The 26,173-nt window shown below is 37.7% G+C and overlaps 1 protein-coding gene across 1 annotated transcript; it reads right to left on the bottom strand.

Annotated features, from left to right (window-relative positions):
• Window positions 1–12,459: 12,459 nt before the first annotated feature.
• On the bottom strand, window positions 12,460–18,291 carry LOC149822972 (sugar transport protein MST6-like). Its single transcript, XM_089981342.1, has 4 exons — window positions 18,067–18,291; window positions 17,124–17,446; window positions 14,911–15,540; window positions 12,460–13,135 (listed from the first exon to the last, which is right to left on the bottom strand). Exons 1-4 carry the CDS (start codon window positions 18,197–18,199, stop codon window positions 12,677–12,679), a joined length of 1,545 nt encoding a protein of 514 aa, XP_089837468.1. The 5' UTR covers window positions 18,200–18,291; the 3' UTR covers window positions 12,460–12,676.
• Between the last annotated feature and the right edge of the window lie 7,882 nt (window positions 18,292–26,173).

Here is a 26,173-nt window from a genome sequence, read left to right as displayed (position 1 = left end):
ATAATCATAAGTAAAATTAGATTAGAATAGTTTAAGTTTAGTTTTGAGTTTTTTAGCAAATTAAAAATTCATTAAAACAGTTTTTGTAATTTAAAAAAAAAAAATAACAAACCGGTTGCTTTTAAAAACCGAAAATGAAAAAAACCCAAGTCGTCTTCACCCATTTACGTCTGAACCTCTCCCCTTTCCCCTCTTTCCCTCTCTTCCCTCTCTTCTCACCATTCTTCACCACCGCTGGCCACTCTTCTTGCCCTTCCTTCCCCTTCTCCCTCTTTCTCTATTGATATTCCAGTCAGTGGTGGTGGAAATCTTTCAGTCCGGCGACGACGTGAACGGTGGAGGCCAACTTCTCTTCTAACCCCTCTGGTTCGGTAAGTCTGATTCTTCTTCTTCTTTCAAATCGTTTATGTCGTGTTGTGTTAGTTCTGAAAAAAAAAACTTAAAAACAAAAAGAAAAAAAATAGGTAGTTGTTGTTTCAGATGTTTTTTGTTCATCGTCCGATCTGCCATTCATTGATTCGTTATTTGGATTTCTTCAATTCACTTGTAATTTTGTTTGTTAGCATGTAAGTTTCATAAGTTTCGTTCATTAGCTATCTGTTAATTCTTGTTTTCATTCATCGCACAAATTGAATTTTTGTTTTGTTTTTTTTTATGTTTTTTTTTTCATCATCGTATTTCCTATTTTCAGTTCTTTCTTTCTCCTTTTTGCAATTTCTATTCATAGTTTGATTTTCTGTTTTTCATTCATCTGATTTCCAGTTTTTTTTCTGATGTAATTGTTTGCAATTTCATTTATTTCCTGCATAGTTCAGCGTTTCCTTGTTTTCATTCATTCTTCTTTGTAATTTCTAGTTTTTCTTCAGTTTTTCAATTTCCTGTTTTTTAAGAATCTTCCTGTTTTTGCTTTTGTTCAATTTTCTTCCTCTGCAAAATTTTTATGTCATTCATTCAATATATTTCAGTTTTTCCTGTTTCGTTTACAATTTGTTTTCTGTTTTATTTCATTCTTTGAGTTACTGTTTTGTTTTGTTTTCAAATTACAGATTTCTTGTTTTTTATTTTTGTTTCTAATTTCTTGTTTTAATTTTTTTATTTTCCTGATTTCTTTTCTTTCATTCAAAATTCTGTTCATTCAGTTTTATATTTCCTGCTTTTGTTTGTTTAATCGATTTTATGTTTTTTTTAGTTGTTTCCCTGTTTTGCTGTTCTGAATTTCTCGTTTTACATTTTCTGATTTCCTTAATGTTTTTTTGTTTGTTTTACAGCATTGCATTTCTTGTTTTCAATTGATTGCATCTCCTGTTTTTGTTTTATCATCCGATTTTTTGTTTTTGCATTTAGTACATTCTATATAATTCATTTCCTAATTTTTTTTATGTCTTTCTCATTCAGTCATTTCATGTTTGTTCAATCTTTGTTTTTCTATTTTGTTTAAGTGTTCAAATTCTTTCTTATTCATTGACTTTCTGTTTTGCTTTCACATGCTTTCTTAAGTAGTGTAATCTACTATTAGTTAAGTAGTTAGATAATTAACTGTTGGATATTAGTTAATCAAGTAGATTAATTGTTAGTTAAGAAAGAGAATTAACATAGTTAATTGCTTTGTAATGAGTTAGTTAGTAAGTAGATGTAATTAGAATTAGTTTTCAATTTTAATTAGTCATTTAGATTTCTTTCCTCATTTCTTTCATATTTCTAGCACTTAATTAGTATATTTTTTAGTATAGTTTTACTTCTATCTCTGGTATTGTTCGTGTTCATTTGATTGGTGCAGGATAGCACAAGATTGGAGCAAAAGTGATTACGTGACACAGAAGGGTGCAAGAGTAGAAGCTTCTTTTTACTTTTCAATTAGAATTGGGAATTTGATTCTGGGTTTGTAAATATTGCATTTTACGCCCTCTGCGAAGGGTATTCATTTGTTGTAATAGTTAGTTGTTTTTACTTTTCTCGTACATTTTATATTTTAATAATACGGCAATAAAGATTAGTTTAGATTTGTGTGTTTGAATACGAAATATTCTCGTTCTCTGAGTTCGACCCGGTCTCATCCACTAGTGAGAACCGGTTTTTATTATTTGATGTCTGGTTTTCACATGTTTTACATATAAAAATCTTTTCAAAATTACAACGATTCAAAAGAAGACATCATGAAGTACAAAGTCAGGCTTGTGATGAAAGGATTTGCACAGAAACAGAGGATTGATTTTAATGATATATTCTCTCCTATGGTAAAGATGACTTCTATAAGGGTGGTTCTAGGCTTAGTTGCAAGCTTAGACTTAGAGCTTGAACAGGTGGATGTGAAGATTGCCTTCCTTCATGGTGATTTGGAGGAGGAGATTTATATGGAGCAACCAGAAGGATTTGAAGAAAAAAGAAAAGAACATATGGTATGCAGGTTGAAGAAAAGATTGTATGGACTGAAGCAAGCCCTTAGGGAGTGGTACAAGAAATTTGACTCATTCATGATGAGTCATGGGTAGTAGAGGACGTCTTCAGATGCATATGTATACATCAAAAGATTTTTAAGTGAGCGCTTCATTATTCTTTTGCTTTATGATGATGATATGTTGCTTGTTGAATAAGATGTTCAAAAGATTAATGAATTGAAAAAGGATTTATCTAAATCCTTTGATATGAAAGACTTAGAATCGGCATGCAAAATTTTAGGCATGGATATTTCTCATGAGAGGAAAACCAAGAAATTATGGTGGTCACAAAGAAACTATATTGAACAGGTGCTTGACAGGTTCAATATGAAAAATGCCAAGTGTGTGAGTACTCCTCTAGCTTGCCATTTCAAACTAAGTAAGAAGTCATGTCCCTCTTCTAAAGAACAGAAAGAAGAGATGAAGAGCATTCCATATTCCTCAGCAGTTGGAAGTTTGATATATGTCATGATATACACCAGACCAGACAATGCACATGTTGTTAGTGTGGTAAGCAGGTTCCTTTCCAATCCAAGAAAAGTGCACTGGGAAACAGTGAAGTGGATCTTCAGATATTTGAGAGGTAGCTCAGAAGGGTGCTTGACATTTGGGAGTTCAAAACCAATTTTGGAAGGCTTCACAGATTCTGATATAGCAGGTGATCTTGATCATAGAAAGTCTACCTCGGGTTGTTTGTTTGTTTTTGCAGGGGGAGTTGTATCATGGCAATCCAAGTTGCAAAAGTGTGTTGCCTTATCTACCACTGAGGCAGAATATATTGCAGCAACAGAAGCAGAGAAAGAAATACTCTGGTTGAAGAGGTTTCTACAAGAATTGGGTTTTAAGCAAGAAGAATATGTAGTCTTCTGTGATAGTTAGAGTGCTATGGATTTGAGCAAGAATTCTTCATATCACTCCCACACAAAGCATATTGATGTGAGATATCATTGGTTGTGAGATATGGTTGAGCAACAAGAGATGTAGTTGAAGAAGATTCACACTGACATAAATCTTTCAAATATGATGACTAAGGCTATTCCCAGAAAAAAAAATGAGTTATGCATGCGATTGATTGGTATAAATTCTAGTGAAGAGTCATCTTTTTTATTCCTCCCACCATGGGCTGGAGGGGGAGATTGTTGGGTTGGGTCCAGCCCATGTTGGGCCTAACCCAACCTGCCCCATTTGGTGGGGTGTCCTTTTCGTGAGACAGAAAAAGGAGAGGGGCCCCGTGAGGGAGCCCTATCCTAGAGACCGAAAAGAGATAGAGAGAGAGAGGGGGGGGGGGGGGAGAAGGGAGATGAAAGTGGTGGGGCAGCCATTGTTGGGCAAGTCGTTTGCTCTCCTTTACTTTGGAGGTTCTCTTAGTGAAGGTAACCTTTTTTCTCATCTTTCTTTTGTATTCATTAATATTAGGGCTAATCTTGAGAAGAAGTTGTGTATGCCCATTTGCATAGTGGAAGAAGTTTCGATTTGCCCCGTAGTTTTTTTTCCTCCATGTTGTGAGGGTTTTTTCTACGTTAAATCTTGTGCCTCTTGTATGATTGCATTTTCTTGTTGATTTGGTATTTCGTTCACTTGAATCATTGTTCGTGGTTGTCAAATGTTGAATACGGTGGTTGCATAGGGATATTGAAGTTGTGGGATATAATTTATTTATGTTGATTCTCCGATTATATATATATATATATATATATATATATATATATATATATATATATATATATATATATATATATATATATATATATATATATTTGTGCCTAGATTTTATTTTCGGATTCTCCGACATATTGCCCATTAGATTGAGAAAAGTGAGGAGGGGCAACCTACCCAGCTCTGATGGAATTGTTCCAGAAAACCTATTATATAAAATATTAAGTATCTTTAAGTTTGAAGAATTTGAGAGGGAAATGGGAATGAGCCCACTAAACAGATTATTTGCAAGGATGGTCTCTTGAAGACCTGGAAGCAGAAGGTCGTCTGGAAGGATGCCACTCAAACTATTGAACCCTAGGTCAACGATTTGAAGAGAAGATTGGTTGTAGAAGGAAGGAAGCAACAAACCCGTGAGTGAGTTCTCATGCAAATTGAGAAACTGCAAATTAACAAGTTGTCCCATTACATTATGTATGTTGCCACTTAGCCTGTTCTCTGTCATGTCAAATTACCTTCAATTCTGAAATGTTCCCCAGAAATGGTGGAATTGTACCTGTGAGCTGGTTTCGTCCAAGGGCTAACATCCTTAGCTGAGTCAGACCCCCAAATTTCTCTAGGTATGGTCCCCGCTAAAGTTGAATGCTAAAAATAGTCTTTGAAGTTGTTGGAAATGGCCTAAGCTTGAAGGAATAGTTCCTCACAGTTTGGTTCTTGCCCAAGGCCAACTTCTTCAAGCGAATCAGATGGCCAAACTCTTGCCAAAGATGGTTTCTTTATTTTTCTCTTGAAGGAAAATGAGAGAATTGTTTTCAGTGGCTCCATTCTCTCATGTCAAAAAAAGCAAGAGAAAAATGGGGCATGAGAGGTCGACTCTCATTTGCATCGGCAAATGATAAACGATAAGTCAGAAGGGCCTTTGTGAGTCTGATTCATACGATTTCAACTCATATTATTTGCAGCAACAAACGAGCATTGTTTTCTCATTTGCCTCCAGAATCAGAAGTGAATGAGGGCCACTTGCAATTGTGGTTCGCATGATTCCAAATCACATTTGCTTTCAAATTGTACATGGATGGCAATGCCAATGATATCGAGCATCCAATCGCCCTTCTCGGGCGGCCGCCAGGCGCACAGACTCTCCACAGAGGAGGAGGAGGAGCTTCAAATCTTGTAGGGCAAAAGATAATATGAGCTTGTGGACCTTGTAAACGACGTTAAGGGCGTGTTTGATCTTTCACCTCACGGGACACTAGGGCGATCAAACGCTGGACGCACGTCCGCCGCTTCTGTGCACCATACCAATCCCCTCCTGTTACGCTTAGAACAGGACAAGGGGATCGCTAAAAAAAAGAAGTCAAGGGAGGGGTTCTACCCCCACCAGCAATGACACCCTAGTCTATTTCTTCTTATTCTTCTTCTTTTTCTCTTATTAGTGCTTTGAATAAGAAATTTTATTGATTAATTAGGTTTTTATTTTTTAGTTAATATGATTAAGGGTTTTTCTTTGATTTTCTATGATTAGGGTTTTGAATCAAACTTTTTAATTATATCATTTTATAGTTAATTTGATTAGGGATTTTCTTTTATTTGATTAAGTTTTTTCTTTGATTTTCTTTGAGTTGGGCTTCAAATCAAATTTTTTAAATTAGGGCTTTTTATAGTTAATTTGATTAGGTTTTTTTATTTGATTATGGTTTTTTATTTGATTTTATTTTATTATGGCTTTTTATATTTAATTTTATGGTTTATTTTTCTTATAGTTTAGTTTTGTTTGTTTATTTTATGTTTTATTTTCTTGCATTTTATTAGGGTTTCAAGATTTATTTATAGTTTATTTTTTATTTCTGTATTTGTATATAAAAATGTGAATTCTTATTTTTTCTCAAAATTGCCCAAATTTTAAACATTTTTGGTACTTGGATCCAATTTGAGATTCATATTTGGGGCTAAAATCTATAATTTTTTTGATAAAATTTCATAATTAGATCCAGTATGATGATTAAACGCATATATATATATATATATATATATATATATATATATATATATATATATATATATATATATCAATTCTTGTTTTTTCCTAAATTACCCAAATGAGAAATAATTTTTTTGTTATTTTATCCAATATGAGATCCACATCTGAGGCTAAAATCCATAATAAACATGAAAAGATTTATATGGTGGGGCATATCCTGTCGCAAAACAAAGTTATCCGACCCATTATTCATATGGGTCCAAGTTGTCCTAACAACATAAAAATCATACTTTGGATACAAAGAACACAACTTTGTGTATAATCGAAACAAACGCTAAACATAGTATTGTTGTTACAGGACAAACATAACATATTTGATTGCTTGTTCAAGATTGGACAAAATAGCCAAATATAATAGACATAACACATGTTCTATCTCTTTTATAATAACTTTATTAGCTTCAACATTTGTTTCAACCGGACAAGAAGTTGTGTTCCTTGTATTTGACGTTTGAGTTTTATATTGTGTAAACAACTTGGACACATATGGATAATGGGTCGGATAACTTCATTTTGGATGGTAGGACTCGATCTACCACACCATATGAGAGTTTGTACGTTTATTATGGATTTTAGCCCTAGTTATGTTTTTTAGATTGGATATAAATACAAAAAAATAATAATAATTTGAATAATTTAGAAAAAAATAAAAAATAATATTTTTATATATAAAATCTTTAATTGGTGTCATATTGAATCTAATTATAAGAGTTTAACAAAAAATTATGGATTTTAGCTCTGAATATGGATCTGAAGCTGGATCCAAATACTCAAAAATGTTTAAAATTTGGGTAATTTGAAAAAAAAAATAAGAATTCATATTATATATATAAACCCTAGATAAATCATAAAACCCTAAAATACAAGAAAATAAATCATAAATAAACTAGAAAACACTAAACTACAAGAAAAATAAACTATAAATCAAAGAAACCATAAATAAATAATAAAAGTAAATTTAAAAAGCCCTAATTCAAACCCTAGTAAAAGAAAATCAAAGAAAAACAACCCTAGTCAAATACAAGAAAAACCATAATCAAATTAGCTATAAAAAAATCCTAATTAAAGAAATTAATTTGATTCGAAGCATTAATCAAAGAAAATAAAAATAAAAACTTCAAATAAAAAATAGCTTTAATTAAATTAACTATAAAAAACCTTACTAATAAAAAAACTAATCAAATCAAAGAAAATCCCTAATCAAATTAAATATCAAAATCTCTAAATAATGATATTTGATTCAAAGCCCTAATCAAAGAAAAACCCTAATCAAACTAAATATAAAAAGCTATAATCAAGACCCTAATCAAAACCCTAATGAGAGAGAGAGAGAGAGAGAGAGACCATGGTGTGGAATATGAGAGAGAGAGGCAGTGGGGGATAGACCCCTGTCCCTGACTTTTTTTTCACATTCCCCCTTCCCATTCTTGGCGCATGTTATGCACGTCCAACGCTTCCAATGTTTGATCGCCGCAGCGTCCCCCCGTAATCAGACATACCCTAAGGGGCCCTGACACCACTAGAACACCCGTCTATAGCAGGAGGACGGAGTACTTTACTAAGTACGTTGGCCCGATCACTGGATCTGCTTAGCTTTGACTGGGCTAAAGAGACTTATGATTTGGCAATGCAAACATAACTTATGTGACTGGCAAAGGAAACGTGCACAAAGTGACTAGAGACGTTTTGTTTATAGTCTTGAACTGTTTGGTTGGACGGATCTTGGAAAATTACACAATACGCAAAGACCCAGAGGGACTCATTTGCTTTGAAAACCCATGAAAGGCATCACTCTCTCACTGTCAAGTTAGACGACCAGTCACCAAGTTATGCTACAATGGATGCCACAAAGTAACAACGACTATTATTATTTACCAAATTTTAATAATGTAAAATTTTTAAAAATAATTAATTGCATAGTAACTTGGCAACTATTATTATTTACCAAATTAGTTGCATTAATTTTATGAAAAATAATTAGTTGGATAGATGGGAACTTGTTAATTATTTATTATTTACCTAATTAATTAAGTTTGGGCCGGCCAGGCCCCTTTCGCATTGGTCCATTGGGCCAATGGGCCGGGTCATGGGCTGCTCTTCAAACTCGAGCGAGTCCGTTAAGAACCTGGTGAAAGCCTGGCCCGTTGGTAAATAGGCTGAGCCATCTCTGGGCTGCACTTAAAGCTCGAGGGGCCGGGTCACACTTAAAGTATGGCGGGCCCAGCTCTAAACTGGTTTGGGCCGGCCCAATGCCCACCCCTACGTAGAAGTAACTAGGCTGTCAAGATTAGCCGAGTGCCAATTAGACAGGATATGGACTCAGTTGTGTGTCAGATCCTGTTTTATAGGATCCAAAAGCTCTGTAAGGGATAACCTACCTTTACCCTTACCTAGCTAACCTGAGTTAAATATTTTGAAATTATCAAAAACATCCTTCTGCTTTATCCTCAACTAATTAACTTTATCTAAATATTTTAAGTAGTTTAGTTATATATTATTATGCTATCTAAAACCGAAAAAAATAGGTAAAATCTACTTTGAAAAGTCTATTTCAATTTTGGATCTGAGCTCTGATCCGTTTTGATTATTCATAAGTTCATAACATTTAAGGGCGGGTGGATGTAAATTCATAAAGAAGGGCAATCACATATTTTTAAAAAGGGGAAAATAAAAATTTTAAAATACTTTAAAACGTGTTCTAACATATTTTTTTTTAATGCTCAATATGTTCATCCAGAGCATCAATAACTTTGAAAAGAAATTTTGTGGGACTCATCTAGGAAGTAATTAAGCAATCCAACCATGAACGTCAAATCCATGGCTAGGTCTCTGATCCTGGGGGCATGTTTTGGTGTAAATATAAAATAAAATAAAAACTAGGGACGGGTCATCTGATTCTACCTTCCCTTGATCAGAAAATCATCCATTTTCTTCTTGGTCATCATTTAAAAATAAATAAATATACATCATTTGGTGGATCATAAATAAGTGGAGTGATTTTCATGTCTATGGCTTTTCTTTTCTCTTCTCTGTCATTGTAAAAGCGTCACAGGATGACTCATCCCACAACCCCTTTTGGGTGATTACGAAATCCACATTTTCTCACTCTTTGGAGACTTTTTTGACATGTGAATATGTGTGATTCCAATTTCCAACACCAAACTTTACGTGGAAAATCCTTTTTTTGGGATTGCTTTCTTCTTTCTGTGGTGAAACAAACCCCCAACCTGACTCCCGTGATTGAATCTCTGGCTGAAAAAAGTCTGTAATTGGATAATGCAGAGACCTCCCTGAAAACACGAGAAGTTTGCACCTACACCTGCACAACTAGGCTTCTCACCTACTTCTAAAGTCTGCCTTATCCTAAGAATTGAAGTGGAAAGAAAACATGCTTTATTATCCTTATTGTGGCATATGCAGGTGTGCATGCATGATGACCACAGAGTTGAACCGTTTGAGCAATTCAGTTGATCGTGAGTAGGGATGGTAAATGAGCCGAACTAATCCAGCATAGCATGCTCAGGCTGGGCTCATAAACTAATGGATTGAGCTTGTGACTTGGCTCGTGTTCGTGTTTAGCCAAACCGAGCTCAAACTCTGATCTTTCCTGAATGAGATGAGCCAAAAATGAGCTGGCTCGTATAAAAACATTCATGTTATTTATACATGGGAAATATATTTTTGGTATATTACCCTTAAAATTAAAATATATATTTTATATATTACACTTAATAGTTAATATTTTATGTATATATTTTCCACGCATCCTTCTCTTTGTATATATATTTTGTGTTTTTTTTATATATTACACTTTATAACTTTGCATCAAAACATAAAAAAAGCCACCCACTTGGAAAATAGCAGTGATACGCATCCAAAGAAATGTAATCGAATACAGGATCCAATCACTCCATGGTCCCATTTGTACAAAATAGGGTCATATATTGCAATTAAGAAGAAACAAGGAGGTTTTAGTGGAAAGGAGTAATAAGAACTACTAGATCAACCACTGACGGGTTAACCAAGAAAAACAATCCCCAACACACGAGGGTGAGGCCATGATTATATAGGATCCAAAAAATATATTTAATGCATATAAATTTTAAAAAAGAAAAAAATTTGTATATATAAATATAAGAGCATACCTCCGTTCTGAATGGCTGACTTAAAACCTCTTTCTTATTGATCCAAGATATAAGATCCCTAATGCATTTCATGCTTATTGGATAATGGAATTCCGTAACTTTAAATATTTTTTGTACTTTATATTATTTGACCTGTCTAGATAATTAACGTTCAAGAGAGAGAGATGTAATATTTCCCATAAAACTATCTCTTCCAGTAACTCTAAAATTATCTATAACTTTAGGTAACTTCAAATATGGTCCACAATTTTAACTTTGATAATTTTGGTAAGACTCTCTCTCTCTCTCTCTCTCTCTATATATATATATATATATATATATATATATATATATATATATATATATATGATTTAACTTCGATAACTTTGTTAAGCTTAGTTTCTCTCTCTCTCTTGCAGGAGTTTTCCAAGTCCACAAAGTCTACCATTCTCTTTTACCTTCAGGCCCGGGCTGGAATCCCAAACATGCTTTATGGGCGAAGGAACCACCTATGAGAACCAAGGTATTGGCTTGGTTGATTCTTCATGACCAAATACAAACCCATAACAATATCAAGAGGATGGGGTTTCAGTTTCCCAATTGGTGTGTGCTTTGTCAACAGGTTAAAGAAATCACACATCTTTTTTGGTAGTGTGAAGTGTTTCGGGAATTGTTTTCTAAAACTTGGAGGGCTCCATCAGTTGTTGTGCGGGAGGGCTGCTTTGCATTAGATCTTATCCTCGGCCCTGCTATAATTAGACGTGAAAAGAAGTGAAGGACTATTTAGAGAGTTTGGTTGTTTACCGTGTGGTGGTCCATATGGATGGCTAGAAATGATGCTACTTTTTGGGATGTCCCGTTCAACCTTAACCGTTTGACTCATAGGGTCTTGGTTGATGCGTATGCTATCTTACGCATATATCTCAAAGACCTGTCTCTACCTCCAACCGATCATCATCTAGATGTCTGTGGTCCTTGATGAGTTCTCTATTTTGTGTTCGGTTTTTCCTGTTTTTTGTGTAAATGGTGTTTTCATGTTGTCAGTGGCGTAGCTAGGATTCATGTGAAGGGAGGGGGAGGGGGGGGGGGGCAAACAGGGGTGTAGCAAAAAAAAAAATTGTGTGATAGTTAGGGGCAGAGCCCCCCGAATTTTTTTTTTTGAGATAAAATAAAAAATAACTACAATTATTAATAAAAATCTATTTCATATGGACGAATCAAACTATTTGCTGCAGTCAGGGCTGCACTAGGACTAGGCTTTTAACACCCCCCCCCTGGCTGCGCTAGGACTAGGCTTTTAACCCCCCCCCCCCCCCCCCCCCCTTGCATGTTGTGCTGTTGTGTTTGTGCTTGTGGGGCTCAACGCTTTGTTGAGTTTCACTTTTCGGCTCTCTCTGTCTCTCTTATGCGTGGCATTATGACATAATATGTTTAGAAACTAAAAATGATATTTGACCCAATAAAGTGTATGTAATTTCTAATAACTTTCTAAAGCCAACTATTTTGGTGCACGAATGCCCCTCGTAAGATAAGGTAACGGCGCACTAGGGCTCTGCTTTTCTGGTCGGGTCGGGGCGGGGCGGGGCGACTAGTGAATGTCATCAGGCTGAGACGTCACAAGTTCGAAACAACTCCCCGAGAGCATCCCTTGCCGTAAAGAAGATGAGTGTTCTACCCGGTGGGAAGGGAGACACCAAAGGTTTTATCGACCACAGGCCTGCCAACGCGTGGTTGGTGATGGGATAGGAGGGGCTGCCCTTAAGTGTAGGAAAAAAAACTGTAAAGGTAAAAGCAAAATGTATTTTACAACCTCTGCCTACTTCTAGATCTTTTTCTGGGAAGAAAGTGGATAAATTTCACCCATCCACTTCCATGCTTGATGGTAAAAATGAAGTACTAGGGCATAAGTATTAATGGACCTGTGAGAGAGACCAATGTCACACCTGGATTTTTTCATCCATGTGAAAAGCAAAAGAAAGATCATATGGATATGGGCGACAGATTGCAGGTAGGTAGGCGCATTAAGTAATCCGGTTCTGGGTGAGGGGTTTTCTTTCATTATAAGAAAATAAAAACAAAGATATGGGCGACAGATTCCATCCTGAGGAACCAACAAACCCCATCAAAGCACCATCCACATAAAAGCCCATTTCCCCATAACCAAGAGGAGGGCAGAAAAAAGATACTAAAGCATCGGATATAAGCAACCACATATATTTAAGATTGAAAACTGACATTTTGCTATATACATAGAGGAACTTGAAATGGTATATGTTAAAACATCAGAATTCCAATCACTATGATCAGCACATCCTAAGATTTCACTAATAAAAGCAGCAGAAATAAGGAAACGAAAGAAGGGGAGAAAAAATAAAGAAAACGTTTTAGTAGAAACAGTTGCCACCTTCACCTATCATCACTTATGCTACTGTCTTGGGCTTCTGCATCTCCACCTCTTCGTCTTCCGCGGGGAGGATGCTGCCCCAGAACCAGTGCTTTCTCCACACGAGAGCCATCTCTTCAATGGGGACGTTCTTAGTCTCCGGCAGCATGAAGTAGATGAAGATGGTCATGATGAGGACCCACCCGGCAAAGAAGAAGAAGAGGCCGAACTTGAAGTGGCAGAGCATGGCCAGGAAGGCCTGAGCAATTGCAAAGGTGAAAAGTAGGTTGGTGGAGACATTGATACTCTGCCCGGCCGAACGGATCTCCAGGGGGAAGATCTCGCTGGGTACCAGCCACCCCAGGGGGCCCCACGACCAGGCGAAGGCAGAGACGTAGACACAGATGAAGAAGACCACCAGGTTGGCCTCGTTCTTGCTCAGGCTTCCCTGGCCGGAGAGCCCAAACTTGTCGCCAAGGATGATTCCGATCACCACCTGCAGGGAAAGACAGGGACAGAAGCACAAAACAATGAGCCAAGTAAAAATTGAAAAAAAAAACATCTAATGAATTTACAGTCTCCGATCGCTTAATAAGCTCACCCCCATAAACACCGGATAATCCACCACCGATGTCTTATGGTCGGGAAATAGGAACCTACTAAATAAGAAACCTATTAAACATATATTTTAAATATTTTTTTCAAAGTTCTGACCCCATAGTGATTGATTTACTAGAAATCGCCACTTGAATCATGCATTTTGCATGAAAAAAATGGTATTTGGAACCTGAAAATTATAGACCATTGATTTTTGAAACCTCAGAAGAATCTATCCATGCTTTGAAATCAAATGCTCCAAAAAGATATTCCTCAAGCATATAGATCACATCTACTGTCAGAATTTCGAAAAAAACACCAGAAGTTTATAAAAATTCATTAGCATATGTTTCATTTAGTAGGTTCGCGTTTAGTATGTTCCCATTTTTCCCTTATCGGAAATATGTATTGTTGATTTCGTCATGTTCGTCGTATTTTTACCATAGTGATTGGAGACATGAAGGCTATGCTAATATGATCTTCATTTTACTGTAGAATTTAATAACAAAATGAACGCATATATCTATGGAAGCATATTGAATGGCAAATGAGAATGTGTTTTATGTGAGATTTGTCATTACTGCCGCCGAGTCAATGGTCGAGCTATTGGCTATCAATAACAGCAGAGAAGCAATATTTTTCTACTTTGCCTTTTTGATGACCACGAACCCTTAAGTGGCCCACCTTACTTTGTCAGTGTGTGTTCTATGACTTTATTATCGCTTGTCAACAAAAATAGTGACGGTGTATCTTTTTTGTTTATTTTGAGCGAAAGAGAGAATATGAACACTAAGAAAATATTGAGCTGAGACAGAATATGACTATTAGAAAAGACCGTCGTACACTAGGATGAGGCGAGCGCGTTTGCGTGCTGCTAAAAGTTGGGGATTTTCGCAAAAAAACGGCACAACTTTTAATACATTTTCGCAGGGTCGCAGCAACACAAACACTGGAATCCCCAAAATCACTGGTAGACCCTTCTCCTTTTCCAAGATAATGGTTCCACTGGAGTATCTCGGACTCGTCTTTCAAGGAAAAGAGCTTTACGGTGACAAAAACGCCCCCATAAAGATGAGAGGCTCAGGTGCAATATTTGCACACCACTCATCTTTGATATACAGCTTCTCAGCTGTGGAGCCCAACGCTAGATGGTGGGTAATCAAGAAAAGCAGTAGTTGATACGTGTGCAATCACATTGTACCTTATCTGAACTCGAGGCATTTACGCTAACCCTTAGTAGCCTCTTGCTTAAATTACGAAAATACGAGAAACAAGACGCAGAGTCCCCGAGGGTCACAAGACGCGTCCCTCGTTAAGATACTAACAGAAAAATGCCAGGCGGATTGGGTCAACTCCGACTCAAGTGAAAATAAGGGCCGTTTTGAGCACCCTCAGTTTTGGATCACATTACACAAATGCAATGTGCCGCTGCACGTGAGTACCCTCTATCTCTTATCGGGCCTCACCGTGACAGGCTGAACAACCAAGAGATGGAGCGTGATAAAGTGCAGTGGCAGATTCAATTAGTGCAATGTGATTGGTCCTGATCCCAATTCGACACGCTTTTCGAGAACCGATGGCATGGACAGCAAAACAGAGAATCATCATCATCAACATTACCATCACCACCATGAATTCATTCTGTGAAACAAAGGTCTGGAAAAGGATGGTTACCTGACACAGGAACATCTGGACGCCACCCTCGAGGAAAAGGAATCGCCTCCCCCACTTGTCCACGGAGTATATGGACACCAGCGTCGCCACGACGTTCACCACTCCCGTTATGACGGCGGACATGAGAGAGGCGTTGTTGCCGAACCCGATGGTCTTGAACAGAACGGGCGCGTAGAACATGATCACGTTGATGCCGGTGAGCTGCTGGAAGAAGGGGATGGCGAGGGCCATCACCAGCTGGGGGCGGTACTTCTTCTTCAAGATGTTGGCCCAGGGGTGCTTCACTTGCTTGGACGCCTCGCTCGCGTCGATGAGGTCCTGGAACTCCTCGTCGACGTCGGAGGTGCCGCGGATGCGCTGCAGCATCCGCTTGGCATTCTCGGTGTGACCTCGCTCGATGAGGGAGTTGGGGGTGTCCGGCAGAAAGATGGAACCGACGGTCATGATCACGGCTGGCACCGCTGCCAAGGCCAGGCTGACGCGCCAACCCCACCCGCCGCTGATCTTGTTGGTGCCGTAGTTGACGAGGTTCGCGGCGAGGATTCCGATCGTGATGAAGAGTTGGAAACCGATGTTCAAGGCCCCCCTGATCTTCGCCGGAGCCATCTCGGAGAGGTAGACGGGTACTGACTGTAAATTTCAGAATAAAACAGTGGTAATTTAATCAATTACGGGAAGTGGATGGCAAAATAACAGTCAAAAAAGGAATTATTTGCTTTTTTATACTAGATAGACGGTGCAAATTACGAAAATAAAACTGACCAAGCAGAGATGGGAACGATAGCCAAGACAATTAACTGATTTTTTTCTTCTTTCCAGATTGAGGCGCTGAAAAAAATCATGCAAATGGACAACGTATACATAATGGTCCGTATGAAAAGTGAAAGGATTGTTTATCAAATCGAATAATTTTGAAAGCGGAAAAGAAGAGACAAAGCCACGACCTTTCTCGATAACGACGATTGACTAATACTTAATTGGAAGGATTTGTCTTTGAAGGAAAGTAATATGTTTAAGGCATGACAATCAATATAGTCATTTGGCTTGGTTTTTGAAATTACTGCCATTCCTAATTATCTTTATTGTAATAACTAATTGTTTAAAAATAATATTATAATATATCCGCAAACTACTACGACTACTAATGATAATGATGATGATTATTATTGCTATAATAGTAACAGTAACTATTAGGTGAACCCGAAACACTGGATCTGCTTCGACCCATGGCAATGTTGTCAGAATCGGTATGGGCCCTAATCGATTTTGGCCGATTCTGAACTGAATAAAGTCAAGTCTACGCATACTTTCAAAGTCTCCGCCGTACCAGAAAAGGGAGAGGAAAAGAGACGCAAATCAAATCAAGGTGCCCCACCACGGATAGCTGGGTGCCCACCCTAGAGAAAGAAGGGACAAAAAGAAACACAGAAATCCAGAAAAGGAGCAGAAACAATAAAACAAAAGAAAGAAAGAGGAATATGAAACTTCTGAAGTTAACTTTTCATCCAAACAAGTCCATGGATTCCTCTTTTCTACAGCAGAAAGAAAAAGAAGCTTAACAGAGAACCTGTGAGAAAAAGGACCAGGTAAATTGGGTGCTATGAAAAAGCAGGGAACTCACAGCCATAGGCCGACAAAAAGACAAGCGTTTTCTTTTTTTTGTGTGTGTGGCGTAACAGAAAAGGTCATTATTGCACCGTTCATCAACCGCCCATATCCAAGATGCACGGTCAAGGGCACGAGACGGGTTGCCATTGCCCTGCCTTTTAGAATCATCCGATCTGGCCACGGTGTGACACGGGATCTCCATGCCGATTTTGGAATTTAGGTGGAATTAATCTTGTCTCGAATTGGAAGAAAATACAATTATCCAGGATAAAAATGCAAAGGAAGAATAAGAGTAATAGTACTATGAGGGGTTGAGCAGAGCCCCTGAGCAGGAGAAAGGACAGATTCAGAACTCGAAAGTTCGCACGAACGACTCATGAGATACACAGACAAAACTCAAAAAGACAATGAAAACGGCGAGGGAGCTTTTAGGAAAAAGGCTGAGAGAGAGATCAAACACAGAGCAACTGAAAGGGACAACGAAAACAGAGAAATAAAGGCGGAAAACTCACACAACACGCGCACACAATCTCTCGCGCTCGAGCTCATCAGAAAATGCAAATCAGGAAACAAAGAACGGAAGGAAGAAAAAGTCGATGCCTCACCTGATTGGCGAAGCCGACGCCGATGCCGAGCAGAATGCGGCCGATGATGAGCATGGCCACGTCCTTTGCCGCACCGTTCACCGCCGCTCCAACGAGGAAGGTGACTCCGCCGAAGAGCATGGACGGTTTCCGTCCAAACATACGAGTCACCGCCGATGCGAAAAAGGAGGCTATGAGTCCGGCGACGTAGAGCGACGACGTGAACGTCGTCAGGAGCTGGCTGTCGAACTTACAGTACTGGTTCTGGTTAATATTGGCCTTCATTTTCCGGTACACCGACGGGAAGAACCGTTTCAGGAACGGTTCCATGGAAGTCACTCCACCTAAAATCCCCAAAAAAAAAGTTAAAACTTTATAAGAAAAAGAAAATCTAAAGAAGACTAATAAAACTTCAAACTTCTTCGTCACCTAAAATATATAAAAATAAGCAAAAAAAGGATGCCGACCTGTCTTTTGAAAAAGATGTATCAAAAAAACTTTTGATCTTCATTAATATGTTGAAAAAGAATGAAAAGCAGTTTTTTCGACTCCTTACAGATTAAAAACCATGAGATCAAAATAAAAAACATAAAGAGTAATTCTGATCCTCAGTTTGTTGATATTTAGCTCCTGTAAAAGAGAGAAATTTTAAGAAATCTTCATAAAGCACTCTTCTTTACAAATAGTCGTTCTTCGCAACTACGAACTAGAAACTAGAAAACAGAACGGATTTCTTCTCCACATTGCTCCGGAAACAACAAATCCAGAATATTTACAAAAATCTCGAAGTGAGGAAAACTCCGTATCATCTCAAATCTCGACGTGAAATCGGATCTACGCGTTCTAGAGATAAAATTTCTTCTTCTTTTTTCTCAACAAAAACCAGAGACCAAATCTTCCGAAAATCAGACAAAGCGAGCCACTGAAAAAGATGAAGAAAATAAAGATAATCTTAGATCTAGACCTGAAATTCCGATATCATATCCGAAGATGAGACCACCCGTGGCAGCCACGATGCACGTGAAGACGACGAACAGAGTCACCTTCCCGGCGTAGTTCTTCACCTCGCCGGTGTTGGCGAACCCACTTCCGGCCATTGCCGATTCCTATGAAAAACTTTAACGGAGAAGCAAAACCAGAGAGAAAACAAAGCACCGAAAGGAAGAAGCAGTCAGGAGCAGGAACAGGACGAAGGGAGAGCCTAAAGAGGCGAGTAGGAAGAGGAGACTGTTGAGGCGGGTACTTATAGACCACGAACGGCCTCTTTCGGATCAAGGGTCCGAACCCGAAAGGGTAGGATGGGAAAGTTGGTTTTCACCGTTGTCAAATTTGGATAATTATCCAAATCTAGTAGATAAGGAACGCTGAGTAAGTGTGAACGCTCGTTGTGCGACGGGAGCCGCGTGGTGCTCTGGCAAGCGGACCCGGTTGGTGGATTACTTACGAGATTGCCACTAGCATTAGTTTTTTCTTAGGGTTTTGCAAAGAAAGGATTCTATCCTACGGCATATGATGTCATAAAATCCTCAGTTAATCCTAACCCTCCAATTGATGCATCCCCACGGTTAGGATTAGTTCACATCCAGGTGAAAATATAAACAAATCATAGCTGTTGGTTGGACGGCTGGAATTAACATAGGACCCATCTCATTGTATGTCATATGACAGAATTCGTGCTCCATTTTATGCAGCACCAGACCGGCAACTTCTTTGATCGCGCACATTCTTACTGATGTTTTTCATATGGTTTTGCTGAAGCAGCCAAGGGAGGATGTGGGTTGGATCCGCCCTATCTTCGTCACTTGCCCAAACCTTTTTGTAATGCTTAGTGCAGATATCTCATCACCCTGATCCATGCTTTCTTCATCAATAAATTCAAGTTTTTCTTTCTCTCAAAAAAGAAAGAAGACCCTCTCCGACAGAGGCGGAGCTGGGGGGGAGGCAGGGCTGGGCTGTAGCCCAGTCCTGCCTCCCGAAACAGTTAAAAAACAATTTTAAATCCCAGTCCTAGCCCAGCGCTGATTCCATATGAAATAGATTTTTATCCATTTTTTTGCCCAGTCCAGTCCTAGCCAAGCGCTGATTCCATATGAAATAGATTTTTATCCATTTTTTTGCCCAGTCCAGTCCTAGCCCAGCCCTGACTGCAGCAAATAGTTTGATTTGTCCATATGAAATAGATTTTTATTAATAATTGTAGCCATTTTTTATTTTATCTCAAAAAAAAAATTTGGGGGGTGCTGCCCCCTAACCCCTGACTATCACACCAATTTTTTTTGCTACAGCCCTGTTTGCTTGGCTAGCTTAATTTTTAGTAAACATGGGGCCATGAAAACTAAAGATTTTCAAGGGTTTTTCTTTTCTTTTCTTTTCTTTTCTTTTCTTTTCTTCTTAAATATGATTGTAAGTATATGATGTACATGCTTAGTTTTTTAATCAAACATGTAATTGCGCTGCATAAGCAAGTTTTTTTAAGGCTTGAAAATCGATGGGTAAGAATAAAGAGTAGGGTCAAACAAAAAAGTCATGGAAATGAGATTCCTGGAATCTGAGATCTAAGGCAATTCAAACATACCCTATGTAAGTGGTTCATATGGATGAAACACATTTTTAATGGTTTTGCCTAAAAAAGAAATGCCAGCCTACATTTCTTTTTTTGTAAAGAGAAAAAAACACTCCATCACCGACAGCACCTTGGCAGGTAGGGATGGCAGTGGACCAGGGGAAAGCGGGGCCCCGCCCCGTTTGGACCCGGGATGAAGGGTATGAAACGGGGATGGAGGCGGGGGCGAAGGTTAAAATCCATCCCCGTCCGGGGATGGACGTGCACTTTTCCCCGCCCCAACCCCTCCCCGACCACTTTTTCCCGCAATATCCCCGCCCCGCCCCGCCTCATCCCCGTTTGAACCGGGGATGGAGGACATGAAACGGGGATGAAGGCGGGGGTGGAGGATAAAATTCATCCCTGCCGGGGATGGAGGCGGGGGTGGAGGATAAAATCTTGAGGCGGGGCGGGGGTGGAGACCTTGTCCCCCGCCCCACTGCCATCCCTATTGGCAGGCCTCTAAATGGTAAAACCCTTGAACTCCATCCTACACACCGGAGAGTTTACCCAACTTCAACCTTGGGACATTTTTTTTTCTTTACCTTTTCCTTTTTAATAGGCAAGCTGGGGTTAGGCAGACCCCTACCAGTTATACAACAATACCATTGGAATTCGACCTTGCAACGTCCCAACACAAAGGTGACGTGGACTAGCTGCTCCTACCAGACAAGCTGTGCCCCCCGTTGGTTGCTACATTTTCTTTTTGTGTATTAGGAAAACAGCATAATCCCCAGAGGCCATTTTAGGCCACCTATCCCACCAGTGGCTTAATGGTTATTCTAAAAGTAACAGAGGGTGTTTTCCTTTGACATCCACTCGCTGTCCCGTGTCCATACCGAAACGGGGTTGAGTAATAAAATGAGGTAAACACAAAGTTATAAGCTAGGTGTCTTCTTAGCCAAACTCCATAAAAGTCTTTCCAAAAATATAATGGATTTTATCTTACAAACTTGGTAAGTGATATCTTGGAGGATCCTAACTAAACAGGATTATAGGTCTTATCGGTTATTGCGAACTTTCATCATATCCCCGATGAAGGGTAGAATTGACATTTTTGCGTCACTTTGACAGCCTGTGCAGTGAAGCGGGTGTCATTATCCAAATCATTTAGATTCTTTTCGGTATCCTTCCGTCCCCGTTCATACTCGGAAATTGTCTGACTATTATTTCTGATTTAATTGTGATTAAGGTGTTGGGAGTCGAGTTAATTTAGCATATTTTACTTGAAAAACCATTTTGCACGCATCATTTAGCAACTACCCATTTTTTCTACTCTTAAATTACATAGTAGAGACGGGGGTTTGGATCTACTTGTACTCTGAACTAACCATCTAGATGGTGGCTGTCTTACTCTTATGTTCCTCTCTCATCCAATATTTGGTTGAATGTATTTTGGTAATGTTGAATGATAAATGTTCTCTCTTTCTCTCTCTTTATATATATATATATATATATATATATATATATATATATATATATATATATATATATATATATATATATATATATATATATATATATATATGAGTAATGGGTCCGTGCTAAACCCATCTGGTGCTAAACCACATGCTAAATCGTTTTTTTTGGGGTTTTTTCAGTTTATTATGAAAATTTGACCGTGTAGATGTGATCTATGTACACGAATTAGCTCTTAGAAGCATTTGATTACAACACATGAGTGGGTTTTATAAAGTTCAAAAATACAACGGTCCAAAATCTTTGTAAATTTTTTTTAGCCTCCATACATAATTTTTTTAATCTAAAACACATGATCCAAGTGTGCATTCTTAGTAAATCGACCATGCCCAACACATTTATAGGGCCGAAATCGCATAAAAAGCAACAGAGAAGCTGAAAACCCCATTTAGCACACAGTTTAGCATGGACCCATTACTATATATATATATATATATATATATATATATATATATATATATATATATATATATATATATATATATATATATGTATATGCATGCTAAATGAGTTGATCAGGTTTTTTAATTTTACTTTTAAATTCTAATTGTATAGACGTGATCTACATGATTTAATAGGGATCGGATATTGAAGCTTTTGATTCTAAAACATGGCTGAGTTTTTATAACGTTCAAAAAACCAATGGTTCAAAATCTTTGTAAAATTTTGAGGCTCCAGATATCATTTTTTTTTAATCAAAAACATTTGATTATGGGGTTGGAATTGCGAAGAAAAAAATCACTAGTGAATCTTATTTAGCATGTTTCATTTAGCACGTTTGCATCTCTCTCTCTCTCTCTCTCTCTCTCTCTCTCTCTCTATATATATATATATATATATATATATATATATATATATATATATATATATATATATAGGAAAAAGGTAGGTGCTTGACCCTTTGTGACTACCACCTGCCTAGTGATCTTTGATAGGGGTTTTTAGGTTGGTTTTATTAAAATATGACCCTATCTGCATGATCGATTTACTAGGAAATCTTACTTGGATCATGTTTTTTTGAGAAAAAAATGATTTTTCAAGCATTATTTTTTGAAATTGTAGACCATTGATTTTTTAATCTTATAAAAACCTAACTTGATCAGACGATCCAAAAGTGGATTCCCACAAAATAAAGCATGTAATCACATATGTATGGTCAAATTTTAGAAAAAATAAAAAAAATCTTTTCAAAGCTTGATAGGCACGTGGTAGGCACAAAAAAGCACCAGGCATCTACCTTTTTTAAATATGAGTAATGGGGTGGTGTTGCTCACTTTCTCGTTCTGCCCCGTTTTGCCATCTCAACATCATTTTTTTTTTGTATTTTTTCTCACATCTAACACCATAAATATGATCTATAGGTTTTGTTTAGTAGGAACCGGCTTTTGGATCATTGGAATCTGACCTGGATACATTTTGTTCCAGTGATCCAAAATCAATGACTATAAAAGTATCAGTTTTTTCTGGTTCATAAAAACATGTTTTTTTGTTCAAAAAACAATCCAAGAGTCGATTCCCACTAAATCCAAAAAGGCTAAAACACATCTAGTGGTTCAGATCTATTATAAAATACTTTAAAACTGTGGCGCAGAGCTAGAAATGAGGCCTAATATGTTCAACTCTCTCTCTCTCTCTCTCTCTCTCTCTCTCTCTCTCTATATATATATATATATATATATATATATATATATATATATATATATATATATATATATATATATATAAATAACATGATTTTTTTCATATGAGCCAGTTTGTGATTGGCGCACCTCATTCATTGGAGCTCAGCTAGCTTAAGCACGGACTCGAACCGAGTCATGAGCTCGGTCAACTGGTGAATGAGCCAAGCCCTAACATGCCTTGTTCGGTTCATTCAGCTCGATTTCCAGATGTTATTTTAACTTCTATGAAGTAATTAAGTCACTTTCGAGCCCTATTACTTAAATCTGCCATTAAATGTGTTCCATTACTTAAATCCATGATATGAAGGAACTTCCACATAGATGGGAGGGACGATGTGACACAAGTGGGTGACGAGGATGATGAGGATAATGACTCATAACTTGCAACGCAGTATCACCAAATGTTTTGACTGCTATAATGGTATTTAATAATTATGGGTTGAGGAGTGATACTTGATATAGAATTTCTTGCAATATTGGCAAGATAATGTGGGGGCCATACCACAAGATCATGGTGTGGAGCCCACAAAACCAACCTGTCATGACTAAGGGATATGAACAAGCAAGTATAGAGCATAAATGCTCACCCTTGCACTTCAAGCGGATTCGGTTGGAACCAAGGCCAGCTGTAGGGTTTCATATTGAGAAATTCTCACCGGATTCCACCAAGTTTCAGCCTGAAGCAATGCAGGTTTTTCCATGCCTATAAAGCAGGAGAGAAAACTTGATTTCTTTTTTTGGAGGGATAAACAAGCTGGAGTTTGGCAGACCAGGATAAATGTAGAAGTTTCCTTGTCACTCACACTAGCTTAATTACAATTACTTATATTTTCTTATGTTTGATTAAGCCTAACATATATATATATATATATATATATATATATATATATATATATATATATATATATATATATATAAAGAGTAATGGGTACATACTAAATGAAACATGTTAATTAAATGGGTTTTTCAGATTTTTTTTTGCTTTATTTTTAAATTCTGACCGTACAGATATGATCTATGTACTTGATTTTATAGGGATCAGCACATGAAGTGTTATATTCTGGCACATGAGTGGGTTTTTATAAGGTTTAAAAAATCAAGGGTTTAAAATCTTTGTAAATTTTCTAAGCTCCAATATCATTTTTTCATGGAAAACACATGATTTAGGTGTGGATTCCTCGTAAATCAATCATGCTCAACACATTTATGGGGTAAATAACAGAAAAACCCATTTAACACGTATCATTTAGCACATACCCATTTCTTTCTTTCTTTCTTTCTTTATATATATATATATATATATATATATATATATATATATATATATATATATATATATATATATGTTTGCTACCCACCTGTTGATACATTAGGGTAAGGTTGGGAAAGCCCACTGAGGTGGTGAGCGGGGTTTTCTGTCAAGATGAAGGCCCAGGATAGCTTGCCTTTCAAAAAAAAAAAGGTTGGGATAGCCCTTGAAAAAGGCAGGGTCTCAGCTTTAGTTATGACTGATAGCAGCACATGGAAACACACCAACCACCTATTGGACTTTCAACTAGGGGTGGCAATTTCTGACACGACCCACCAACCCGCCTCTTAGGCGGGTTCGGGTTGGGCTTAAGCCAACCCGTTTAATAAACGGGTTAGGCGGGTGGGTCAACCCGCTAACCCATCTGCCCGACCCGTCAACCCGACCTGCCAACCCGATCCGTCAACCCGCCAACCCGACCCGCGAACCTGAAAACCCGTTTACCCGACCCAACCCATTTATTAAATGGGTTGGCGGGTCGTGTCGGGTTACCCGTTTATTAAACGGGTCGGGTTCATGTTTGCCACAGCCGACCCGTTTAATAAACGGGTCGGGTTCTGGTTGAGGTATGCTGACACGCCAACCCGCCAACCCGACCCGATTGCCACCCCTACTTTCAACCAGTGTCACAAATATGGCGAGATTTACAAAAATCTTGCGATAATATGCGAGAAATTTTTTGAAAGTTTAAAACGGAAATTTCTCACAAGATTTTCAAAATATTGTGAGATTTATGAAAAAAAACATAAATACCGTGATTTAAATGCGATATTTACATTTTAAACGGCTATTTATTGCAAAAAATTATGTATTTTTATTTTTTAATAATTTTTATTAATAATTTTTATAAAAAAAATAAATTTTTTAATTTGTTTTTTATTGCCAAGATTTTGCCAAAAAAATGCAAGATTTAAGGAATTTTTTCAATTTCTTGCAAGTTTTTGAAAAACGAGAAATTGCCGATAATAAAAACGTTTGTCACTGTGCTTTGAACCAGGCATTCTACCCTTGTGGGGTCAGAACCAACTACCACTGTGCTTGAACAGTATTTTTTTGAAATGCAAACTGGGGTTAAGCATACCCCTACCAGATATGCAACAATACCATTGGGATTTGAACTTGCAACGTCCCAACACAAGGTGGCATACACCTACCAGCCAAGCGGAGCCCCCCGTTGGTACTGTGCTTGAATAGTTGATCCGACAATGATCTTTATGAAAACATGGTTCATATGGGACTCCTAGGACAGTCGGACAAACACAAGAAGCAGGTGGCCGACCTTGCCAGAGGAAAATCGTTTCCTGCCAAACTTTTTAGTGAAAATTTTTATTTTATTTATTATTTATTTTGTTTTTGCACATCTAACCCTTTACATGTTTACTTTAGTAGAAACCAACTCTTAAATTATGCTTTTCCGATGTGTATGTCAGATTTTTTGAGGTTCAATTGTTTGTACAATTAACCGAATTTTCAACCCTCAAAAAAATCATATTTTTATATGATTCAGTGGTTGATTCTTAGTATTTTGATCACGTTGAACACATTAATGGTGACAAATGTGGTCATTGTTAAGGAGAAAGCGGATCCATTTCCAATCCATCAAATGGATCTCAGCTCAGATAAGATCCATCAAATGGATCTCAGCTCATATAATGTCCAACGATGAGAAAGACGTCAATTTAGTGAAGACTCCTACAGCTAATTGGATAGCTACAAGGCTGGATTGTGATGAGAAAATTGAGAAGAGATCAATCCAAGAAGGAAAAGGACGGATCTGGGCAAGGACTCCTATAGATAATGAGATATCATCAAGGTTGGATTGTGATGAAAAAAATGAGAAGAGAATCCAAGAAGGAAAAAAACGCATCTGGGCAAGGACTCCTATAGATAATTAATGAGATATCATCAAGGTTGGATTGTGATGAGAATGATAGGAAGTTAGGTCATATGATCAAGGAGATCATTAAGAAAATTAATCTCAAAAATATACATAATGATT

The sequence above is a fragment of the Nuphar pumila genome, chromosome 11, assembly GCF_984573655.1.
Source record: "Nuphar pumila chromosome 11, dmNupPumi1.hap1.1, whole genome shotgun sequence".
In the NCBI taxonomy this organism is placed as follows: Eukaryota; Viridiplantae; Streptophyta; class Magnoliopsida; order Nymphaeales; family Nymphaeaceae; genus Nuphar; species Nuphar pumila.
This window is presented reverse-complemented; position numbering and strand designations above follow the sequence as displayed.

Bases quoted from the DNA above. Each gene is read 5' to 3' on its own strand.
- LOC149822972 (XM_089981342.1), bottom strand. From the start codon at position 18,199: ATGGCCGGAAGTGGGTTCGCCAACACCGGCGAGGTGAAGAACTACGCC. The intron at 17,447-18,066 runs GTCTAGATCTAA...TGGGGATTTTAG, and splicing joins ATATGATATCGGAATTTCAG to GTGGAGTGACTTCCATGGAA. The intron at 15,541-17,123 runs GTGAGGCATCGA...TGAAATTTACAG, and splicing joins GCGTCGGCTTCGCCAATCAG to TCAGTACCCGTCTACCTCTC.